This window comes from Solanum lycopersicum, chromosome 11 (assembly GCF_036512215.1).
Source record: "Solanum lycopersicum chromosome 11, SLM_r2.1".
Taxonomy (NCBI): Eukaryota; Viridiplantae; Streptophyta; class Magnoliopsida; order Solanales; family Solanaceae; genus Solanum; species Solanum lycopersicum.
In genome coordinates, this window is record NC_090810.1 from 7,146,724 (window position 1) to 7,168,646 (window position 21,923).

The 21,923-nt window shown below is 34.1% G+C and overlaps 1 protein-coding gene across 1 annotated transcript; it reads right to left on the bottom strand.

Annotated features, from left to right (window-relative positions):
- Positions 1 to 304: 304 nt before the first annotated feature.
- On the bottom strand, positions 305 to 16,850 carry ARF17 (auxin response factor 17). Its single transcript, NM_001247308.2, has 3 exons — positions 15,630 to 16,850; positions 1,693 to 2,615; positions 305 to 797 (listed from the first exon to the last, which is right to left on the bottom strand). The coding sequence occupies exons 1-2, from the start codon at positions 16,647 to 16,649 to the stop codon at positions 1,767 to 1,769; spliced, it is 1,869 nt and encodes a 622-aa protein (NP_001234237.2). The 5' UTR covers positions 16,650 to 16,850; the 3' UTR covers positions 305 to 797; positions 1,693 to 1,766.
- Between the last annotated feature and the right edge of the window lie 5,073 nt (positions 16,851 to 21,923).

Below are 21,923 nucleotides of genomic sequence, written 5' to 3' on the forward strand. Positions count from 1 at the left end.
GAACATGTAGACACCAAAAATACGTTTGGGTTCCTAATCATAACAATATTCAGTGGTAACGAAATCATCAATGTCTGTCTTATTCTAAGGAGGGGAATCCAACAAGTTGACATTTACCTCCAACTTCATATGAACATAAATATGCTACAAGTTTAGGTGCCAATTGGTAGGTGTGGTGTAACTACACATTTTCACAATAAATATATGAACCTTCATTTTTTCACAACAAAAATGCAGTTTAGCTTCCTCCTAATAATTATGATACCTGTAACATATACTCCAATATATATTAAGTCAAAGAGTATTTTTGTGATAATACCATCCTTCGCCTCGAAGCATAATGTACAACTTTAATTAGTTAACTGAATCAAGCAGTGGTCATCATCCAACATACAAAAAATTTTAACAGAGCAGAGATATGCAAAACGATGAACACAGCCCTGTATCTAATGGAATAAATAAAAGTCCTTCCCTCCCTCCCCTGTTTAAAAGTTTCAAATGTGCATTACCTGGCAAAAGTTACCAAAACAGAGAAAGATAGATACCATGAGAATTATAAGAAACATCTACGATTCATAGCAAATTCTGACTTGCATCTAAAAGGCTAACTCCACATTAGATTCTTTTTCAAAGACACAGTACTGACAGGAACATATAGAGTATAATCTCATCATTATCAAGAAAACACAGATGATTTACTTGACCTCTGAATGTCTTAAACTTAAAGCCTACATTAGTTCTGAATACCAAAGAGAAAGCAAACATCCACTGCTGGAATCAACTCCTTCCTTGGAAACCTGAAAAGAATTAAAAGAGTTACTGCAAGCAGAGCACGCTATATGAAGAATCATATACATCCATCTCCATAATCATATCATGCAACTGCAATCAAAAGCTATCACAGAGGGCTAGGAAGACAAAAGACACGTCCCAATTTCCAAAACATCCAGCTGAACGTCATTATCATTAGTCAAGAAGCAATTAAAACAAACATTAGGTCATGATACACAACACAGATCAAATATAACCATTTGTTAGTAATTGAACACAAACCAAGAAACCTCACAGAGCCTTTTAAAACCTCACTATCTCAATTTTAAGTATGGAGTTACTTGCAATCCTTTGAACAGTAACCAGAATATACCAAAACTGCTGATCACGTCGACTCTTCAAGATTGAATATTGAAAGTTCTCTTTAATTTTAATTATTAACACAAAAATGATAGCAAGTGTAGCAATCAGTGATCCACTTCCACCAGCCTCGCATTTCATCTCAGTTCCAAAAATTTAACTCTCTAAGATTATTACTTGAAAATCTCACTTCTTCAGACTTAAAAATAAAATGAACTGGAAATAACATGCATTAAATGTCCCAGACTCCCAATCATTGGATCATGCTTACTCTTCAGAAATGAAAAATGGGAGTTCTCTTTAGTTCTTATTATAAAAGAAAAATAGTATTTGTAGCGGACACTGTTTCATTTTCACCAGCCTAGCAAGCAGGGTCCAAACTAGAAAAACGTTTTTGAGGGACAACTCCTAATATCTGTACTTGAAAATCTCATATATATAAAATGAACCACAAAAAAACACTTGATATATAGCATAATGAGTGAAGATATAAATCTGCAGTAGGTTCTAATATGCTCCATTTGTTCTGTCAAGGCAAACTCCAGATAATTAGTGTTTTACCTGTACAACTTTGCAATTGATGGCAATTACGGAATATAGTTATCTCAAGATGAACATGCTTCGACAGCTGAGGCTCATTCATGTTGGACATCAGGATTGTCAAACAGCTTGAAAGGTTTATTTGGTGAGACATCTGAGTTGGATGGATCATCTTTATTTGGTGAGACGTCTGAGTTGGATGGATCATCTATCTCTTTATACACTTCAACGTTATCACTTTCAGAGAAACCAAAACCATCTAAAGCTCCCTCAACACGTTCAACATGGATGACCTTACCAAATAACTGGAAAGTACTGAAACGATCTTTTGTAAAAGAGCTGGAACCCGGTTTTGTAATCAGCTCATTGTCCCCAAAATGCACACTGCTCTGACTATCCAGTGATAAATTGTCTGAATATGAACTGCCAATATTCAGTTTGGGAGAAACACTGTCAAGCTTTGCCTTGATTTCTTCATCTAAGCTATTGTTAGTGCACAACCCAAGGTTATTGCTCTTAACATTGGATAAACTTGATACACTAACTTGATCATGCCTGGCTCCCTGCATGCCCGCAGGAAAAGATGTAAAATTGCCCAATGATGGGCTACTGAGTCCAATCGTAGAATTACCCAACCCTGTCATAGGGAAGCTACCCAACCCTGTCATATGGAAGCTACCCAATCCTGTCATAGGGAAGCTACCCAACCCTGTCATAGGGAAGTTACCCAACCCTGTCATAGGAAAGTTACCCAACCCTGTCATAGGGAAGCTACCCAACCCTGTCATAGGAAAGGGGCTTCTCTCTCCATCAGGTAGAAGCCCATTAGGCAGTTTTATTTTCTTCGATGGAGGAAGAAACTGTGGGATTGGCGGAAAACACTCAACTTGCCAAGGATTCACCCTGTTAGCATGCTGCGGAACTTCTGGTTCCTCCCAAGTGATCTGCAATAGAAAAGCACAAGAATCTCAGATTGGCGAAAAACCATAGCAAACCAAAAAGTAATAGCTATGTTACTTGTTTAAAAAGAGAAGCCAAAGGCTAATAATGCTTCCGGAGTTGGCAACTTATAATAGTTGAGTGATCCCAATTTATTCCAAGTTACACAAGGGAGTAAAATGGGAAATGGAAACTGTTGATTTATTTTTATTGATAAGGTAAGAAATTGATTCAAATTATGGCCACTGTTGACTTCTAGGCAAATGTTGGGGGAGGTGGGGCATGATTCAGCATATCAAAATCCAGAAGGACACACTGTGAATTCACTGTTTAAAGAGATTATTGAACCAAACCACAAAACCAGGTAAGAAAACCATAACACTTACTCACCCATACCTCGATGGCTCCATACGTAATTTATTGGAGAACAACTCTCAAACATGAAAATCGGAACGGTTATTAGAAGTGAAACCTGATCTATCACAATAAGTAATTCAATTATAGAGAACCAATATAATAGAGAGCCAATAATGGAAACTAGAGATGCTATCATCAATTATTACTTGGTACTGCACTTTTAAATATGAGACTCAAAGACTTTGGGCTGATGTAAAGCAGAATGAATCTCAGTAAATGTAGTTATAAAAGGCAAAGATTAGTTTGAATGATATTGTGATGCTCTATTAATTGTGCAATTGAAGAGTTCTGTAAATGCACTACTTACCCTGGACACAATTTAGAACTTGCTAAAAACAACTGTGACACACTACTATGCAAAGGTGTAAGCACCACCTGATGTGAGAGTAGAACGCACACACAAGGGGAAGGAGTGGGGTTGGTATGACGAAAATGTTTTTAAAAAATAAGTGGCTTTCTTATGTTCCAGCATTTTATAAGCAAGCAGAAAATATTATCCCAAAAGCATTAGTATATAACCTAGACAAACATTATATGACGTGGATGGAGGTGGGTAGTAGGGGTGTGGGGATGGTGGAGATTTGGAGGAGAAGTAGACAATCGACGTGTGGAACTAGTATTCACTACTTCCACAAAAGAAGTTATTTTCCTCATTTTTAAGCAACTTGCTTTCCTAGAGAACATCTTTTCAAAAAAAATTGACCTACCAAGAGAAAAATGGAAAACTCCATAACAAACACACTCACTGTCCACCACCGACTTTTACTTCAAATGCTCACAGAAAGAGTCTCTTTTTTCTTTTTCCGTTCTTAATATTACCTAGGCTCCCAGCTTCTCTTTATTTTCTTCTTCTTCTTCTCCCTATCCTTTGGCATCCTATTTCCCCATAATTTCGGTATTCGATTTTTAAAACACTATACATTACCATACCAATTCAATTCGGCATGGTTCGATATCTTGAAGTTCAGTTTCAGTATTCTACGGTTTGGTAAATCGGTAACCATAATTTGTTCAACTTCGACTAATATATACTCGTATAATAGAGTTTTATGACTTTGACAATTAAAAAAGATCTCGAGTGTATCATACTAACACATTACACATGTAGAAGTATACATTCAAAACAAAATACAAACAACTCCGTTTGTTAATCAATTAAATTTCAAATACATTTCAATCAAAATAGAGTAGTCAAAGTTTCAACTTCTAAGCATTTAGTATATACTAACTATGTTGCGCGGACTTTTTGTAACCAAACTCGTCTCGATGCGACACAGGTGCAGGCGCGGTTGCAGGGTGCATGTTGGATTTGGTCATCCAATCCAGATACTTTGACCAGAGCCAAGAAAAAAATTGGGGAATGAAAGTTCAGTTTCATGGCCGCAGAAAGTTAACTTTTCTCTGACAAAGTTGTCATGAGATCTGGTTGCTCCATGGAAAAGAATAGAGAAGAGGCAGAACATACGAGAATAGAGAGAGGAGGCAGAGCTTTTTTATTATATAAGAACAAAGGGAAGAAGACGTCTCCATGGGAAAGAAAGAACAAAGGATTCAAAGTCGTCATGAGATCTGGTTGCTCCATGGAAAAGAATAGAGAAGAGGCAAAACTTACGAGAATAGAGAGAGGAGGCAGAGCTTTTTTATTATATAAGAACAAAATGGAGAAGACGTCTCCATGGGAAAGAAAGAACAAAGGATTCAAAGTCGTCATGAGATCTGGTTACTCCATGGAAAAGAATAGAGAAGAGGCAAAACTTACGAGAATAGAGAGAGCTTTTTTATTGTATAAGAACAAAGGGGAGAAGATGTTTCCGCGGAAACAAAGAACAAAGGATTCAAAGTCTTTTTCTTGAAAAAGAACAGAGGAGAAAGCATTCTTTCTAAAAAAGAAAAAGTGCAAGCAAAGAGTTCTTGGGAGAAGAAAGGGGTTTCTTGGAGAAGAAAGGGCTTCTCCTAAGAAATCCTTCGCTTGCTTTTTTTCTTTTCAAGAAAAAAAGCTTTCTCCCCTTTTCTTTTTCAAGAAAAAGACTCTGAATCCTTTGTTCTTTCCCATGGAGCCTTCTTCTCCCCTCTGTTCTTATACAATAAAACAGCTCTACCTCCTCTCTCTCTTCTCGTAAGTTTTGCCTCATCTCTATTCTTTTCCATGGAGAAACCAGATCTCATGACAACTTTGTCGGAGAAAAACTTGTTAACTTTCCGTGTCCATTAAGCTGAACTTTTCTTCCCCAATTTTTTCTTGGCTCTAGTCAAAGTATCCGGATTAGATTGACTGAATTCGACACGCGCCCCTGCCCACACTAGTGTCGCATTGAGACGGGTTTGGCTACAAAAATGAAGAGTCTGCGCAATATAGTATACCATACCATGCCCACCCTAGTCGTACGTACCCGTCTCGGCGCGACATTGATGCGAGTGCAGATGGACGACGCAAGGTGGATGTCAGATTCGGTCAACAGTCAATCCCATCCAGATACTTTGACCGAAATCAAGGACAAATTTGAGGGGGGGGGGGTTGAGAATCTGATTTCTTAAAATTAAAATTAAAAAAATTTACGACGATATTGTAGGCCTTACCTTTGTCTCCTTTTTAGCTTATCCTCTTGATATATATATGTTGTTTCATGTTTAGGCCAAAACTGAAGGAAAATGTTTTTACTAGCTACTCTTATATCCGCACCCGTCTCGGATACCCGCACCTAAGTTCAAGCAACATAGGGGGTAGGTACTACAAGGCTTTTCTTGGATGGAGATTGAAATATTGAGTTGGAATGTGCATGGGCTCAATGAAGAATATAAGAGGAGTATAATCAAATCAATGATTCACAAATGGAGGGCATATATTTTGTGTTCACAAGAATCCAAAATTGAAAAAGGGTCACCTCAAAAGATAAGGGAAATAGATGGGTTAGATGGGTCACTCAGAACACAATTAGGAGTGGGGGTATCACTGTGTTGTGGTACAAAAGGCAATGGCCAAACAAGGGAATCAACAAGGCTCTTACACCATTTCATGTGTGTTGAAAGGTACACAACCGGATTTTACGAGGTGCTTCACAGGGGTCTATAAACCTCACACAAATCCAGAACGAGAGGATCTCTGGCATGAGTTTGCAGTAATTAGAGGTTTATGGAATGAACAATGTTGACAGGTGGATATTTCATCTTTCTCAAAGGAAAAGAAATAGGTGGAGATAAAGTGCATCAGAAGATCCAATGCAATGAAATATTCTCATATATCATCTAGGATTTGGAGCTCATTACACCTAATTAAGGAGGGGATGCGGGGTTAGACTCCATGCCAGCATCAAGAATAGACAGATTCTTAATTTCCTCTAATGGAATGAAAAATTCAATGTTATAAAACAGGTAGCTCTCCCAAGGGTTATATTAGATCACAGGCCTCTGCTACTTGAATTTGGAGACTAGGAAGCCCAACCTTCCTATTTTAAATTCAAGACAGTTACAAATTATAATATCGAGGATAGTCCAAATTTTATTCTAATTCAAAAGCCGAAGAAACCGAAGAAAGACATCACTGATTGGAATAACACTACATTTGGGAAGTTTGAAGCACAAAAGTCAAAAATTAAAGAGGAACTAAAGGAAAATCAGAACGGGAGACCCAATGTATCTTTGATGTTTAAGCTAACATAACTCTGACAGAGAAAGCTTGGTTAGAAAGGTCTTTTAAAGAGGATGAGGTACTAGATGCTTTGAACTCTTGTGCTCCCAACAAAAGCCTTGGCCCTGATGGATTCACAATGGCATTTCATCAACCCCGAAAAATAAGGGCTATATCTCACTTTCATCAGCAATGTCATATGGTGAAGTCTTGTAATGCCTCTTTTATTGCACTTATTTCCCGAAAAGAAATGGGTGCAATAGAACTCAGAGACATCAGACCCATCTGCAACATTGGTAGTGTTTACAGGATTATTGCTAAAGTCCTCGCAGAGAGGTTTAAGACAGTCATGGGGAAGTTAGTATTAGGAGAGCAGAGTGCTTTCTTAAAAGGCGGATAGATTAATGATGCAGCTTTGGTTGCAAATAAACTTCTAGATGGAAGATTAAAAACTAGGGTTTCTGGTATCCTATTCAAACTGGATGTGGAGAAAGCTTTCGACAAGCTTAATTGGTCTTATATTTTCACAAAGCTCAGTAGTATGGGGTGAATTAAATTCAGCATCACTACTATAAAATATTCAATTTTAGTGAATGGATACCCAATTGGTTTCTTCTCCCCTGGGGACTCTCTCTCCTCATTTTTATTTATCCTTGCCAGGTAGGGTCTTAGCAAGATACCTGACGAGTCAAGGCAGATGTAGTAGATTGAAGGGTTCAGGGTGGGCAACAATGTTCATAACTATACCTCTGTGTCTCATCTGGTCTATGTAGATGATACTCTAATCTTTTGCACGGCAGAGAAGTCTTAGGTGCAATATCTCAACCTGACATTGCTACTTTTTGAAGCAATTTGTGGGTTATATATTAAAATAGTGAAGAGTAAGATCTACCCAGTAAATGAGGTAGTAAATGAGATCCCTGGAGTGGAAGAATTGGCTACGATTATGGGCGGTGACATTGGTTATTTACCAACAAAATACCTAGGTCTCCCTCTAGGTGCAAAGTTCAAAGAAGAATCTGGAGTGAAGTTATTGAAAGAATGGTAAAAGGCTTACAACTTGGAAAATGCAGTACCTATCTATGGCTGGCAGATTGACTCTTATCAAGAGTATGCTTGATAGCATTCCCCCACACACAATGACCTTGTTCCAAATGCCTTCCAAGATACAAAATCAAATTGAAAAATTAGAAGATCCTTTTTATTTTTACAAAGGTAACACGAATATTAGAAGATCCTTTTTGTGGAAGAGGAAGGAACTATGAAGGCCATAAGTTCCATCTTGTGAATTGGGAAAATGTAATAATGCTAAAGCAACAGGTCGACAAGGAATCAAAGATTCAAGGAAGCAAAACAAGAACCTGTTAATGAAATGTTAGTGGAGGTATGCTCAAGAACCAACAAGTATCTGCTATTTGGAAGGTAGTGAATGTCAAGTATGGAAGGCATGACAAATGGAGTACGAACCAGAATAGTGTCCCTTATGGAGTTAGACTTGAAAATATATCAACTTGAAAGATGAATTCATCCAAGAGGTGTCCTTTAGAATTGGAAAAGGCAACTCATTTAACTTAAGGAAGGATAGGAGGCTTAACAATCAACCTCTCAAAATCTCCCATCCTACCATATTTAGGGTAGCCTCTGATCCAGACTCTTTACAGGCCCAATACAGAGAAATGGAATATGGGCATCCCACTTCAGGAGGAACATGCAGGACTGGGAGCTTGATAAGCTTATTGACTTACTCAGTTCTAGAAAGAGCTTCAATATCCCCTCATCTGCCAGATAACTTAAATGGGAAAATGAGGCAGCTCTAAAAAGGATATACGGTGACGGACAGATACAGCAAATTGTGCTTTATCAAATGATATGATAGACCTCTTGTGGAACTGAGTTGGAAGACTATACTACCACCAAAGTGTTTCATCTGAACGTCCCTCAAACATTCTATCCGTACCTTCGAAAACCTATGTAGGAGCAAGTTTCAGCAAGTGACCAGGTGCTTCATGTGCCACAAAAGCTTGGAATCAGTGTATTATTTGTTTCTGCTTTGTCCAGCAGCAAAAGATCTTTGAAATATGTTCATCTCACTAATAGGTATAAACTGGACTCTTCCCCTGGATGCCAAAGAAGCAGTGGAAAGCTGGAGACTAAAAGAGGTTGACAATTCCATCAAGAAGACCTGGGAGATGACTCCCCCCATGTATTTTTTGGTGTATTTGGAAGGAAAGGAATGTCAGATGTTCTGATGGCATCTCAACTCCAAGCAGCAGTTTGAAATCTGTCTTTTTAACCTATTTAGTTGGAGCAATCTATCCCCCGTAAATGAGTATAGTTCACCTTTTAGATTTCATCAGCTCCCTCACTATGATTTAGAGACGATTCTTTTGCTTTCTGGTTAACTCTTGACTTATAAAAGAAGTTTTTGTTCTCAAGAGTTAATCATGACTCTCTCATGTAACTACTCTGCATCCACTTGATGCCCTGCTAATAACATCTTACTTCATCAAAAAAATAATTGCTCTGTTAATGACAAATCCAATTATCAATGTATTATTTTTTTGAAATGGAAAAAAAGTAATGCATTGGTAACTGTTTTGTCATTAATAGAACAATGATGAGGAATTATCAATGCATTACCATTCATTCCTTTATTTTTCTGTCAAGAGATTAATCATCATTCTTTTGCCTTCCCGTAACAGATATGGGACCTTCCATAAATACTTCCGAGTTCAAAGTCCTCTGCATTAAGATGTAAGAAATCAACATAGTAAAAGCAAAGTAACTAGTCAAGATTCTCTCCAGCTACCACTATAGTTGCAATTAGCTGAAATTCTCTTATTTAATATCATCACACTGATCACGCATGTCCCACATGCATGGAAATAAATCATTTCCCTCAGATATACCATTCTTCATCATCGCATAAATAAGTGAATCTGCAGAGTTAAAAGATTTATCTTTGCAAGCTTCTTCCCATGCCTACACAGTTGCCTCCACAATCATTTTAAGTTGTGAGATCCGGTAGAAACACTATTAGGAGTTAGGACCTCCAGGTTTAATGGTATTGCCCTAATATCTCTGTTAGTAGTAAAATTAATTGAGGAAGAAGATCTTCTGCAAGATGAACTGCTAGTGGGGAATGGTAGCGAGAAGGAGACATGAAAAATTGCAGCAGCTATAACATATCAAGAAGCAGCACATCATGTTGGCAAGAAGCAGGAAAAGGAGAAGCAAAATAGAGAAGCTCGGCTGAAAATACAAGCAAGCAGGGAGGAAAAAAAGAACAGAAGAAGAATATTTTGTCATTTGATAGAAAACCAACAAAAGAATAGTTTTTTCTAACAATAGATGAAAACCAAATAGCTTGGAGGAGTAAAAGTCTCAGGAAGTAGTTTGATCAACAAAATAAGGGCGAATAGTGCACTTTATCCCAAATAAAGTTTGATGACAGAGAGAGTGCATTAGAGCAATGTTGCCAAACAAGCTGGCGAACAAATACAGATAATATTTATCTAAAACAGGACAAAAGTCCATGGGATTAACCAACACCAACTTATAAGTATCATTTTACTTAATATGTTGGTGTTTTAATATAAGAATTTACAGCAATAACTAACGATTTTGTCTGCATTTTCAGGTTTTACATGATTTGGGGGATGTTTGGAGAACAAAAAGAGAGAATAAATGAAAATTAAGCCAATATAGAAGAAAATGGAAGAACCTGACATGTGTCAGACACAGCATAGAGGGAATGGTCCAATTGGAAAATGCAGCATTGCGGATCACATGCCTCTAACTACAATCAATACGCTTTTGTTGCTATCACAGCCTATGGCCCGACATCTTAGCACTATCGGATATCAGGATTGGAGGGGTATTTTTATTAGAATTTTGTAGGTCATTCCCAATCATATAAATATTCATCTTGGATGTTCGGTAAGCTATCTATGGTTGGAAATCAGAGCTTGGGAGTAAGATTAAAGTTACCTGCACATTGGATTGAAGAAGACACAATGCTCTAGAGTTTTTCTAAAAAAATTCTCTATCATTAATCCCATCCTTGTTACTATCATATTTGGTTTTGGATGATTAGTATGGATTGGAAGATGGTTGTTTTATAAGCTCCACACTAGGGTAGTGAACAAACTCTTCTTTATTTATTTAAATTTTTAATTTGTTTCTTGTGGATAGGCTTGGTGGTAATTTTATTTTTTTATGACCGTAGTGTCCGGGCCAACATTTACGTGCCTCAACTAATTGCACGGGATACCTGCCACCTCCCCAACAACACATACCAAATAACTGCCCACCAAGCCAAGGCTAGGACAGGTGGGAAAATCAGCTACTGTTTTTTGTCTCCTACCAGCCGTAATAGCACTTTTCTCGCAGTTACTTGTCCTTCGATTTTTGTTACAACTTGTTGTTTTTTTTTTGGAACATCGCATCATTATATTGTTGTAACTATTCCTTTTGTTAATGTTATGTAATGCTTTCCCTACTTTATCTCATACCAGTAGTAATAGTACTGTTCTCGTAGTTTCTTGTCCTTCGATTTTTATTACAATTTGTTGTTTCTTTTTTTGAACATTGCATCATTATATTATCGTTGTTACTGTTCCTTTTTTTTTTTGAAATTGTTAAATTGTATTCATCATGTTATGTAATGCTTTCCCTACTATTTGCTATGTCTTCTTTGCTTTTCTATTTTCCTTTTCAAAACACCTTGGTATGCGTTATACTTGAGTCGAGAGTCTTCCAGAAAAAACCGCTCACCCTCTACGAGACACTCTACCCTCTCCTATAATGGGATGTTTTCGCAATTTATTTCTTACCAATGATGTTTGCTTTAATTGTTATATGATTAATTATGTCTGGTATTGATTCTTTTTTATTCCTATCAACTCTTGAAAAAACTCAGTTGCTTTGGTTTGAACTCGGAAGAAGAAACTTAAGATTGGGTCAAGATTAATCAACAAGACAGCAAGGAATTGGATTATTTAAAGAATTAATATAGCCTAAATTATCATGATTAAGACTACGTATAAGGCCTTCACTTTGTAGCCATAATTAGATAAAATTAATGTGTTTTGGTTGAACTTGAGATAGTTAATAAATGGGTAATTAAGATCTAGTTAATTAGTAAAACTAAAGGGGAAAATTGAGAATCCATAAGTAATGCCATCGACTTAAACACAATAGGTGAGAGATTAGGCAATGTATTGAATTACACTTGATGTAAGGTTGCAAAATCCTACATATCCATTGCTTTCTCAAATCGAGACCTTCATTGATATTTTGGTTTGGCTTTCCTAGATAGTTTATGTTTTTGGTCGGTAACAATAGCAATATCATTTAACAAGTGTCTTGGCTTAACATAAAGATAAAGCCACTAACAATATCGTTCTCCATAATATTGCTCCACGTAAGCTTCAACTCCGACTCACACATGGTCAGGGGTGACAATTGGGCGGGTTGGATCAAATTTGGATGGTTCCTAATGGGTCAAGACCCTACACAATCCAAATTTTCTTGGGTCAAAGCGGGTCGGGTAATGAGTCATAGACCCCAACCCAATTTTTACTTTAGTTTAATTGTTTTGTTTGCATTTTTTAAAATATTTTAGTCCCTAACAGAATTATATTTTCTTTATTATAGCTATATATAACATATCAAATAATTTAAAAAGTTTGTAAAAACATTTTGAAGAGATTTCTCATTATTCAATTTGGGTCCATATCAACCCATTTTTTAATGGGTTGAAATAGGTTCAGCCAATAAATGGACGGGTTACTTAAACAAGTTGGGTTTGATTTTGCCACCCCTTCATTTGGTATTACACTTATGATGACTGCTTATTCTATATCGGGCTGGATAATGTCAACAATAATAGGGTTCTGGAATGGTTGGAAAGGCTATGTATGTGTCTTAATGCTCAACAGCGATAAAGACTTGACCAAACCAATGTCAATAATCATATTAAAAGCTCAAGAACAAAATATTTGTACTCTTAAGTTCATTCTATCCTACCAAAACAATGTACATTACATGTCACAAAAATACGTTACAAGTCCACTAGAGGACTAAGAGCTTTCTCGGTTCTTTTCATTTTTTTGGAGTGTTTGGCAAAATTCCAAGTAGCTATTAAATTAAGTGCTCTTAAGCCAGAAGCAGTAACTTGGGATTGTCCAACATATTGTTTTTTACTTATTTCAGCTTAACAATTCTATTACTTTGATTAATTTGTTAACTTTTCATCATAAAATAATTATTTTCAAAAAAAACACCAATATAATTAAGCTCCAACACTTGAAAAGTGTTTTCAGTAGTTGAAGCATAAAAGCTAATTAAATCCAGCCAATCCAAATGGGCTCTAATTGTATTCACAATGGCATCATAGGAACTTTGATGGGACAACCCAAGTAAAATTATTCTTTTGGTCTTCTGTCTTTTCTTTCTTTTTAGTGTAACCATCTCATCGTTGACTCGACAAATCTAAGATTCGCCGAATAAAATTATTGAACAACCCTCGTTATATATGAATATTTCTTTTTGGCTTTCATATTTTAACCCAAGGATGTTAAGGAGTCGTTTGATTGAAGGTTAGAATAATAATGCAGGGATGATAGGTGAGATTATTCTATCGCATGTTTGGTTGAACTTTTTGATCCAGACATGTATAATCTCGATTATTTATACCATAGTAGTTGTATCTTTTTATACTGCATTCAGTGTGGGATAACAATTGTCAAATTAGCAAATCCCGCGGTAATATAACCAAATGACAAAATGCCCTTCTTGAAAGTTCTTCTCCTAGTGTCATTTTTTATGATTGTTGTGTCTATGCCAACTTTCATGCACCCTCACTAATTCATGTCACCTTCCACCAACAATACGTACCAAGCAACATGTACCAGATAACTCTAACCACCGAGGCTAGGACAGAGGAGAAGAATCACCTAGTGTTTTGTCTCTGTTGGAATTTAAACCTGAGACCTCATGGCTCTCAACTACTTCATTGACCACTAGGCCACACCCTTAAGTGCTCTCATAATGTCATTTTCAAGAAAGTTATACCGAAGTCATTAAAGAACACCAAGATTAAAATTTAACACAAAAATTTATCCAAATTTATCTAATGTTTTTGTACTACATCTCATATATCCCATTTCTAATGTAATGAACCAAACATCTACAAGAAAAAGTAAAGACATTAAATAATCTCGTTATTATACAATCCCTGTAACTATAACCTTCACACTATAATCTTAGTATAACTTTTTCACTAACCAAATGATTGCTTAGGGCTTTTGAAACCTTTAAAAGAAGACTTGATGCACCATCCTGCATGCATGTGCTAGAATATATGGAAGGAAAGAAACATGAGATGCTTTAAAGGGAAGAAAGTTAGTGCACACCAGCTTAAATACAAATACTTATGGCTTTTGGATTTTTGGTGTAATCTTTAGGATGTAAAGAATGAAGATAGTATGTTAGATTTCATATGATCTTTACAAGAATAGGACCTTTATTGCAAAAATCCTTCTTTTTTTTTTTGGTTTTTTGGTACAGAAGGATGATTGACTCTTATACTTCCTTAACACCAACTTAGTGCTAAGTTGCTGCATTTTTAATACATAGTCTACTTTCTAAAAAGGAAGGATCAAACCCTCGAGACTTGCCTTTGGTTTAACCCCATTAACAGACACTTCATTGATAAGAACCCCATGAAAAGACACTACAAGGTTGGATTATAGCACATTTTCTCCCTTTCACATTCATCCTGCTATTAGCAGCCTTAAGTTAGCATGAAAGCAATTTTTCCCAGAAAAGCACTTACTTATTTGGGATCAAAGCTAATTGGATTATGGAAACATGTGGTTTATTATTTGGGTGAGCTACTCAAGTAGTTTTGAGTTCTAGATGAAATCATGAAACCTTTGTGCAGAACCAAAAGTGCACCAGTTTTACATACTTGGAGGACTACTAGACTGCCACATAAGACAAAAGGAACAATTGAGTAAAGACCCAAACTTAAGAGATGGGTTCTCCAACAGACACAACTGAATTGGAAGATTTAATAATTGTAGCAAACTACATGTTAACATGCCACAAACAAATCTTTCTATTTCCTGAGTTAACAAAGGTAGACAAATAATGCACTTGACATAAAAGAAGATACTAGCTTTTGCAGATTAATGAGAATAGTACCAATAAGTTAAAGCATTATTACAGTCATGTTTTATACATTGCTATGAACTGCAATCAGCAGAAAATAGATTTATCAACTATCGCAACATATTGAAGAGAACTAAATGTGAAAATGATGACGTCCCTTGAGATCAGAAACATATAGAACTTTTAGTTAGAGAAAAAAGAAATATACTACCAAGTGACTAGTACATCGTTAAGGGAAGAATGAAGAAATCCATGCTCAAATGACAACAACTATAACTAGTCTACCATTAAAGCTGTTTGAGAGCAGTCATCTGTCCCAAAACTAACTCTGTTGCAACCCGCACTTGTCGGTCCTTCAACACATTTCCAAAGTAACCACCACCATATCACGAATCAGAAAGATTAGTATTTAAACTCACTATCCCGAAACATGCCACAGACAAGTTTTCTACTTCCTGAACTATGTAAGGTAAAAGAGAAAATGCACGTAACATAACAACTTATCATCTGTAGATTTTTGAGAAAGGTCTCAAAGCATTAGTAGGAGCATAGATATATTACTGTCAACTGATCTCCAACATAACATATTTGCAACGACTAGGTCTGACAATGCAAACAATGTTCCGTGAAATCAGATCGGACAACAGCTTTAATCAGGAAAAGGAAAAACCAATGCAGTACCATAAACAGTCCCATGCTCAAATGACAATAATTTTAAGTAGTCTACAATTCAAATGACTCTAATTAATAGATATAGAAATATAAATACATCAACAGATAGCAACAGAATCATAATCACCTGAAGCATTCGCCATGGAGATCCACGCCAAGGGCCACTTTCATTCAAAATGACAGATGAAACAGTCCCTTGATAGCAAGCCGTTCTAGATGAATCCTCCGCTTCCACAGCCATCTTAACCCTCATGCCAACTGTCCAAGGCATATTCAATGCCATCTGTACCTCTTGTGCCTTCACCACAAAACCTGCCCAGGCATCCCGTGGATAACACGATACTTCAAATGGCACTCCCCGTGCCGCTTTTTCCGCTACAGCCGCAACAGCCTCCATCGTCATCCGCCCCTTTCTAATCCCCCAAGACACATCCGGGCTACCACCATTATTGATATGTTCACGCATCAAAAAGGAGGAAGTCCACTTCTGCGAATCGTCATTTCGTCTTATAGCTCGTCGGACACCCACATAGAGTTGATTATTTGCAGTTCTCCGCATGAACACAGCGGAATCACCAGCGACAAGCTGTTTACTGTTAACAAACTTGCTCCAACCAGTAGTAAGCAAATGCCGTCGAGGTGTTCCACGATAAATGTGTCGAAACTCCCACGCAACACCTTTAATATCCCTAATAGACAAATTCTGAACCGGCGGTTCTGCCTCAAAATCAAGCCGAGGATATATAGAATCAGCACAGAACCTCGGCACAGAGAAACCTCCTCCATTATTCGCATCTGACGGAGTTAAAATCTTCACAAACGACACGATTTCGTCCTCAACCACCTCCTCCTCCCTCATAGTAACTTCATCAACTTCACTCTGACTAATCGGATGCAGAAAAATCCTAGCGTATACCTCGTCCGTATCGGATTCAGCGAGAAAACGAACAGATAACACACGGCATAGAATAAACGCAGGCATACCAGGAGACATTACAGCAGGTGAAGTAAAGGTTGCATGTTCAGCGTGTCCTTGAGGAAAGTAGTAAACCCTGGTACCGACGGGAGGTATTTTGACAGAGTTTCCGGCGATTGCTCGCCAGACTATAGGGTCCACTTCACGGTCGGCGACGGTTGGAGCCTGCATTGGGTAACGAGTGAAGAGAGAAAAATTACAGAGAAGAAGAAACTGGAAGATATGTATATGTATATGTTGTATGTATAGGTAAGAGAGTGGTCGGGGTGCCGTTGAGGGGTCGGAGAGAGAAGAGTGAAATTTACCTTTGTTTTTCGCAATAATTACAAAAATGTACACGACAATTTGAATGCATCTTTTGTACTTACATTTCGGTAACTGTGTTCACGTGAAATAGACTCGCGTGGATTTCACCTACTTACTACAAATTTTATTATGCAAAAATAAAATAGACCTTAAAATTAAAAAAAATATATATATGTCCTATTTTACATTTATTCTTACTTTTTTTTCCCCATCAAATTCCTACATTCATTACGATATTTTAATTTAAGGTAAACTAGTTAAAGCTCATAATTATAACATAAAAAGTTGAGTGTAAAAATATTAAATACTCCTTTTTTTTTCCTAATCACTAATCTATTTTTTGTTATAGTTATTCTTAATTATTGGTCTATTTTAACAAATTAAAAAAGGGTAAATTTTTTTATTTATTATATTCTCAATTAAATGACTAATTATTTTTAAAATATAAAAAATTTCATCCACTTCATAATTAATATAGATAAAATGGTACACTCACTATGTCATTAATTATTTTTTTAATACATATGTTAATTTAAAAGTAGACAATTGAAAAGAGACAAAGAAAGCAGGTGTTATTCTAGTATTTGTAAGTTTTAAAAAGTTATTTTTAAAGATTGATGAGATTATATTATAAAGGAGTTTTAGATAGAAATATTACAACTCAATTAGTAATAATAACATTTATTATTACTAATTTTTAATTACAATTATCAGCATTATAACTTTGTTTCATTAAAAGAGTTGACAACGCAAAATAATTTTTCAAATCCATAATTTTATAACTACATTACATCTAATATTATAAGTATTTTTTAGATTATAAAATTTTAATTTTACCTTTTTAGGAATGTAATTTATTATAGTAATATTAAACTGTCTAAGAAAGTATAACCTGAAAATCATGCTTTCATTTCTAACATGATCTTTTTTTTATAGAGAGAATTATTTATCATAAGTTTAATTTATCACTCTTAATTGTTTTTTTATTAATAATGAGACATGATTTAATTAATTAATGTAGTTGCTTTGATAAAGAAATTATTTTTGGAGATTGTTTTTATTAAGATAAAAGTTAGAAGTGCACGTAAAATCAAATGAGATAATCTTGTGTGCTTCAATTCTTTCTGTTAATTTATTATTTGTCTAATCAATTAATCAGTTTCATTATAAGTCTAATAATAAAATAAAAAATCGAGGACTAAAATTTAAAATAGAAAAAAATTACGCTGACATTTTTTAACAGATATATATATATTATTATTATTTTGATATGTCCAAAAACAAACATATCATTGTTGAATGAATAATCATAAAGAAGACAAGTTTAAGAAGAGTTCTGGAGAGACTAATAAGGCTAGATAAATAATAATAAGTAAATAAAAAATCAACATCGATATATGAATTTAGCTTGAAGGTGATTTAATAAATTATAATGAATTTAAAATTAATGACAGTGAATATTTGATTATTTCTACATTAATAGAGATAAAATCATCCTAACCATGCTAGGAGTTATTGTTATGTTTATCCTATTGTCTTACTTAACCTTATTACTAATAATCAAATTTTTACAAACTGTAATACAAAAAATAATTAGTAAAATCATCGGTGCATTTTTTTAAAAAATTCATTTCTTTCCTCCCTTTTTTTTTACAATTTTAAATTCAACTTACATACGATATTTGTAAAATCACAAGATAAAAAATATAATGTATTTTATAAATCTTTAATTAATAAAATCACAAAATTAAAAGACATTCTTTATTTTTAAAAACTTTCTAACAAAGTCAAAATCAATCAAATTATTAATATTATTTTAAAAGGAAAAAAATGAAATTAGAGAGCGTGAGATACAGACGCGTGTTAATGGTATGTCCGTTAAAAGCTGAATTTGTAACAGAACGGTGTTTGTTTGTTGGTGGTAAGTCCAAAAATAAATGTAAATAAATAACAAAACGGTGATAGTTGTGTAGTTTGTAGGAATATAAAACAGAAGAATTAAGGAAATGACTATATTACCCTCCAGCTATATTTTTTGCCAATTGGCCGGCAAAAACGGAGAAACCAAAAATGTAAAACTCTTCATACAAGTGACACTTGTAATTATCTTCATACAAGTGACACGTACAATATATATATATATATATATATACACTTAGATATATGCGTCCGTGTTAGCATGGGCCCAATATCTGTTATTTTTTATCTCACTTTATGACACAGATAAAATTTAGAGAGTCAATTAAATTTTAAATATGATTTTTAAATTATTTAAATTGTTAATTGTGTAATTTATAGTATCTTTACCTAATTTATAAATAATATATATTATTTTTCTTGTCCAAATATATACGACACAAATAGAATCTCAAAAATCAATATGTTATTAATTATAGCGTGGAACCATACATGTGAAACAAGCGTGTTGGTTGCCTGTTGTGTTGTTAAGATGGAATAACTAAAATATGAATAAGAAATATATTTACGTATATGAAATTCAAATCATAAATAAGCTGAAATTAATTAAAGACCTCTACTAAGTAAAACCAAAAAAAATTCAATGTGAAAATCTCATAAATCAATTAGTAGATGTAAAGGTCTTTAATTATCAAAACTAATACTCCCTTCGTTCACTATTAATTGTCATACTTTTCATTTTTAAAGTCAAATTATAAAAAATTTGACTAATATTTTACAATATATTTTTTCATCATACTAATATGCAAAAAATTGCAATATAATTTTTGAGTATCTAAATTTTTTATTTTAATATCAAATTATGTAATTTACATGACAAATAAAAGTGAACGAAAAAAATAATTAATTTACAAAGAAAAAAAAGCTGAAATTAAAACAGAAATAGAATATAATGTTGCCAAGGTTTGAACCCCAAACCTTGGGGTTAAAATGTCAAGCCTAATCCAGTTGGTCAAACATAGTTATGTGGATAAGCACATAGCTAAAGCAGACATCTCGACCTTCAGCTGTGTGCTTATTGCCATTTATATATAAGTATAATAATAATTATTATATATATATATATATATATATATATTAAGTCCACTTGGACATTTTGGTAGCAGATTGTTTCATAATTAAAGACGTGCAAAAATCGAATTGATCAATAAATTGAATTGAATATATGATTGTGTCGTTATTATTGAGTTGATGGATTTTAATAATTTTATAAAAGAAGTTATTGGATTATCAATTTTTAGTTGAGTTATTAGATAAATTGATAATTATATAATTCATTCATACGACAGAAAGTTACCTGGGACGGAGGCAATATATAGTGATAAAACCCTTTTGTGAAAAATATTACTATTTATACATAGTTAAAATTAATTTTTAAGTATGTATAATAAATGTCAAATCTCCTTCAACTAGTTCGTGTATTTACTTCTCAAATTTTAAACTCCGTTATTAAAAATTTCAACTGCCCAACTATAAGTATACCCTTCTTAAATATTAATAATTTAACATAACTAGACAATGTACTCGTAGTCTATGGAAAGGTAATATACTGAGCTAGCCTCCCTACACTACGTTCTACACACTTCATACATCATAGTACTTCTACTTCACATCAGAAATTTCATCATATGTTTTAGTTGTAACATGTTATTGTAGTCTTCATACTATATATACTTTTACTGATACAATTTCTCATTGTATTTCTTGTCACTATAGCAAAATATTTAACACTGATTTGATTGTCTTACTATATCGTGTCAAATTGTTACAGAAGTGGGAAATCATATATATATTATGAGCAATTTCTTATTTGGTAAATAAAAAACTGAATCGTAAATGACCAAAAATGAATAAATCAAAAACTGATAAAGAAAATCTTATTGTTTATTATTAGTTTAGCATATTTAAAAATTGAATGAATAGACAAATAATACATAACATTGAACCAAATCGACTGATGCATACCCCTAGTCACCTAAGGGATTCCAGATTTTTTGGGATGATTAGTGTGTTATTATGACAATGTGGATCTAATCCGTCCGACATTCAAGTTTGTAGCACTGAAAACAATTAAAACTTTAAAATAATAGGTCCAAAATTGAAATGCTTAATTAATTAAACATCAAAAGTTCTATTAATGATCACTTAGATAGGTATTACCCAATTTTAGAAAGAAAATAATACAACATAGATACAAAAATCAAAATTATAATCTCACTAAGAGGTGCACCCAATTATCAATATACTTTGAGTGTGTTCACATATCTATATTTTATAAAAAGTTAGAAAAAATATAATACTAGGATATATGATTTCAGGAGGGGAGCATGAGTTCACGTGAACCCGGTAAAGCCTTCCTGCATACGCCTCAGACAGTCAATGAAGTTAATTCTTCAATGTATATATATTACAATTGACAATCTTAAAACATCCTTTTACTTGACTAATAAAATTTAAATACGCTTATGATTTTACAACATGACTAAAATGCACTCCTAATTTTTGTCAAGTTTAGATATATTTTCGATACTTTTCTCGTCCTTTGATTAAGAGTTTCAATATATCTCTATAATATAAGAATTTGAGATCACTTACTATAATATGTGGCAAATCAAAAGTATATCTAAATTTAATAATTAATCAAGTAAATGAACAATTATTAAGTTCGTTAATTGTTTAGAATAAAATTAATACTTTACTTTAAATTTAGAAGTGTTTAAGTGTTTCTTTTTATTTTATTATTTCTCAAGATAAAAACTCTAGTAATAAAAATGTAGTTACCATAAATAAAGTTACATTACACATGAAATTTAGGTCTTTGATAATTAAGACATTACTATTACCTAGTTGGTACTTCTCTGATTTCATCACTTTTGTCTATTTTAGTTTTGTCATATTGGTTTTAGTTCATTAAATTTTTTTAGAAGTGTACTTTTATCAAAATTATTTTTATAAAAATAATTTAGGAAAATATTATCCGCATTCAATTCAAATTTTTTGTTCTATTTAGATTATTGTGTCCGGTGAATTGTAGTTTTATAAGATTTTGTCGTCTGAGTAACCGTTGCTTATTTTACTCCCCAAAGAAACTAGTAGAGTATATTAGTAAAAATGTCACGACCCAAATCGAGCCGCGACTGGCACCCACACTTACCCTACTAT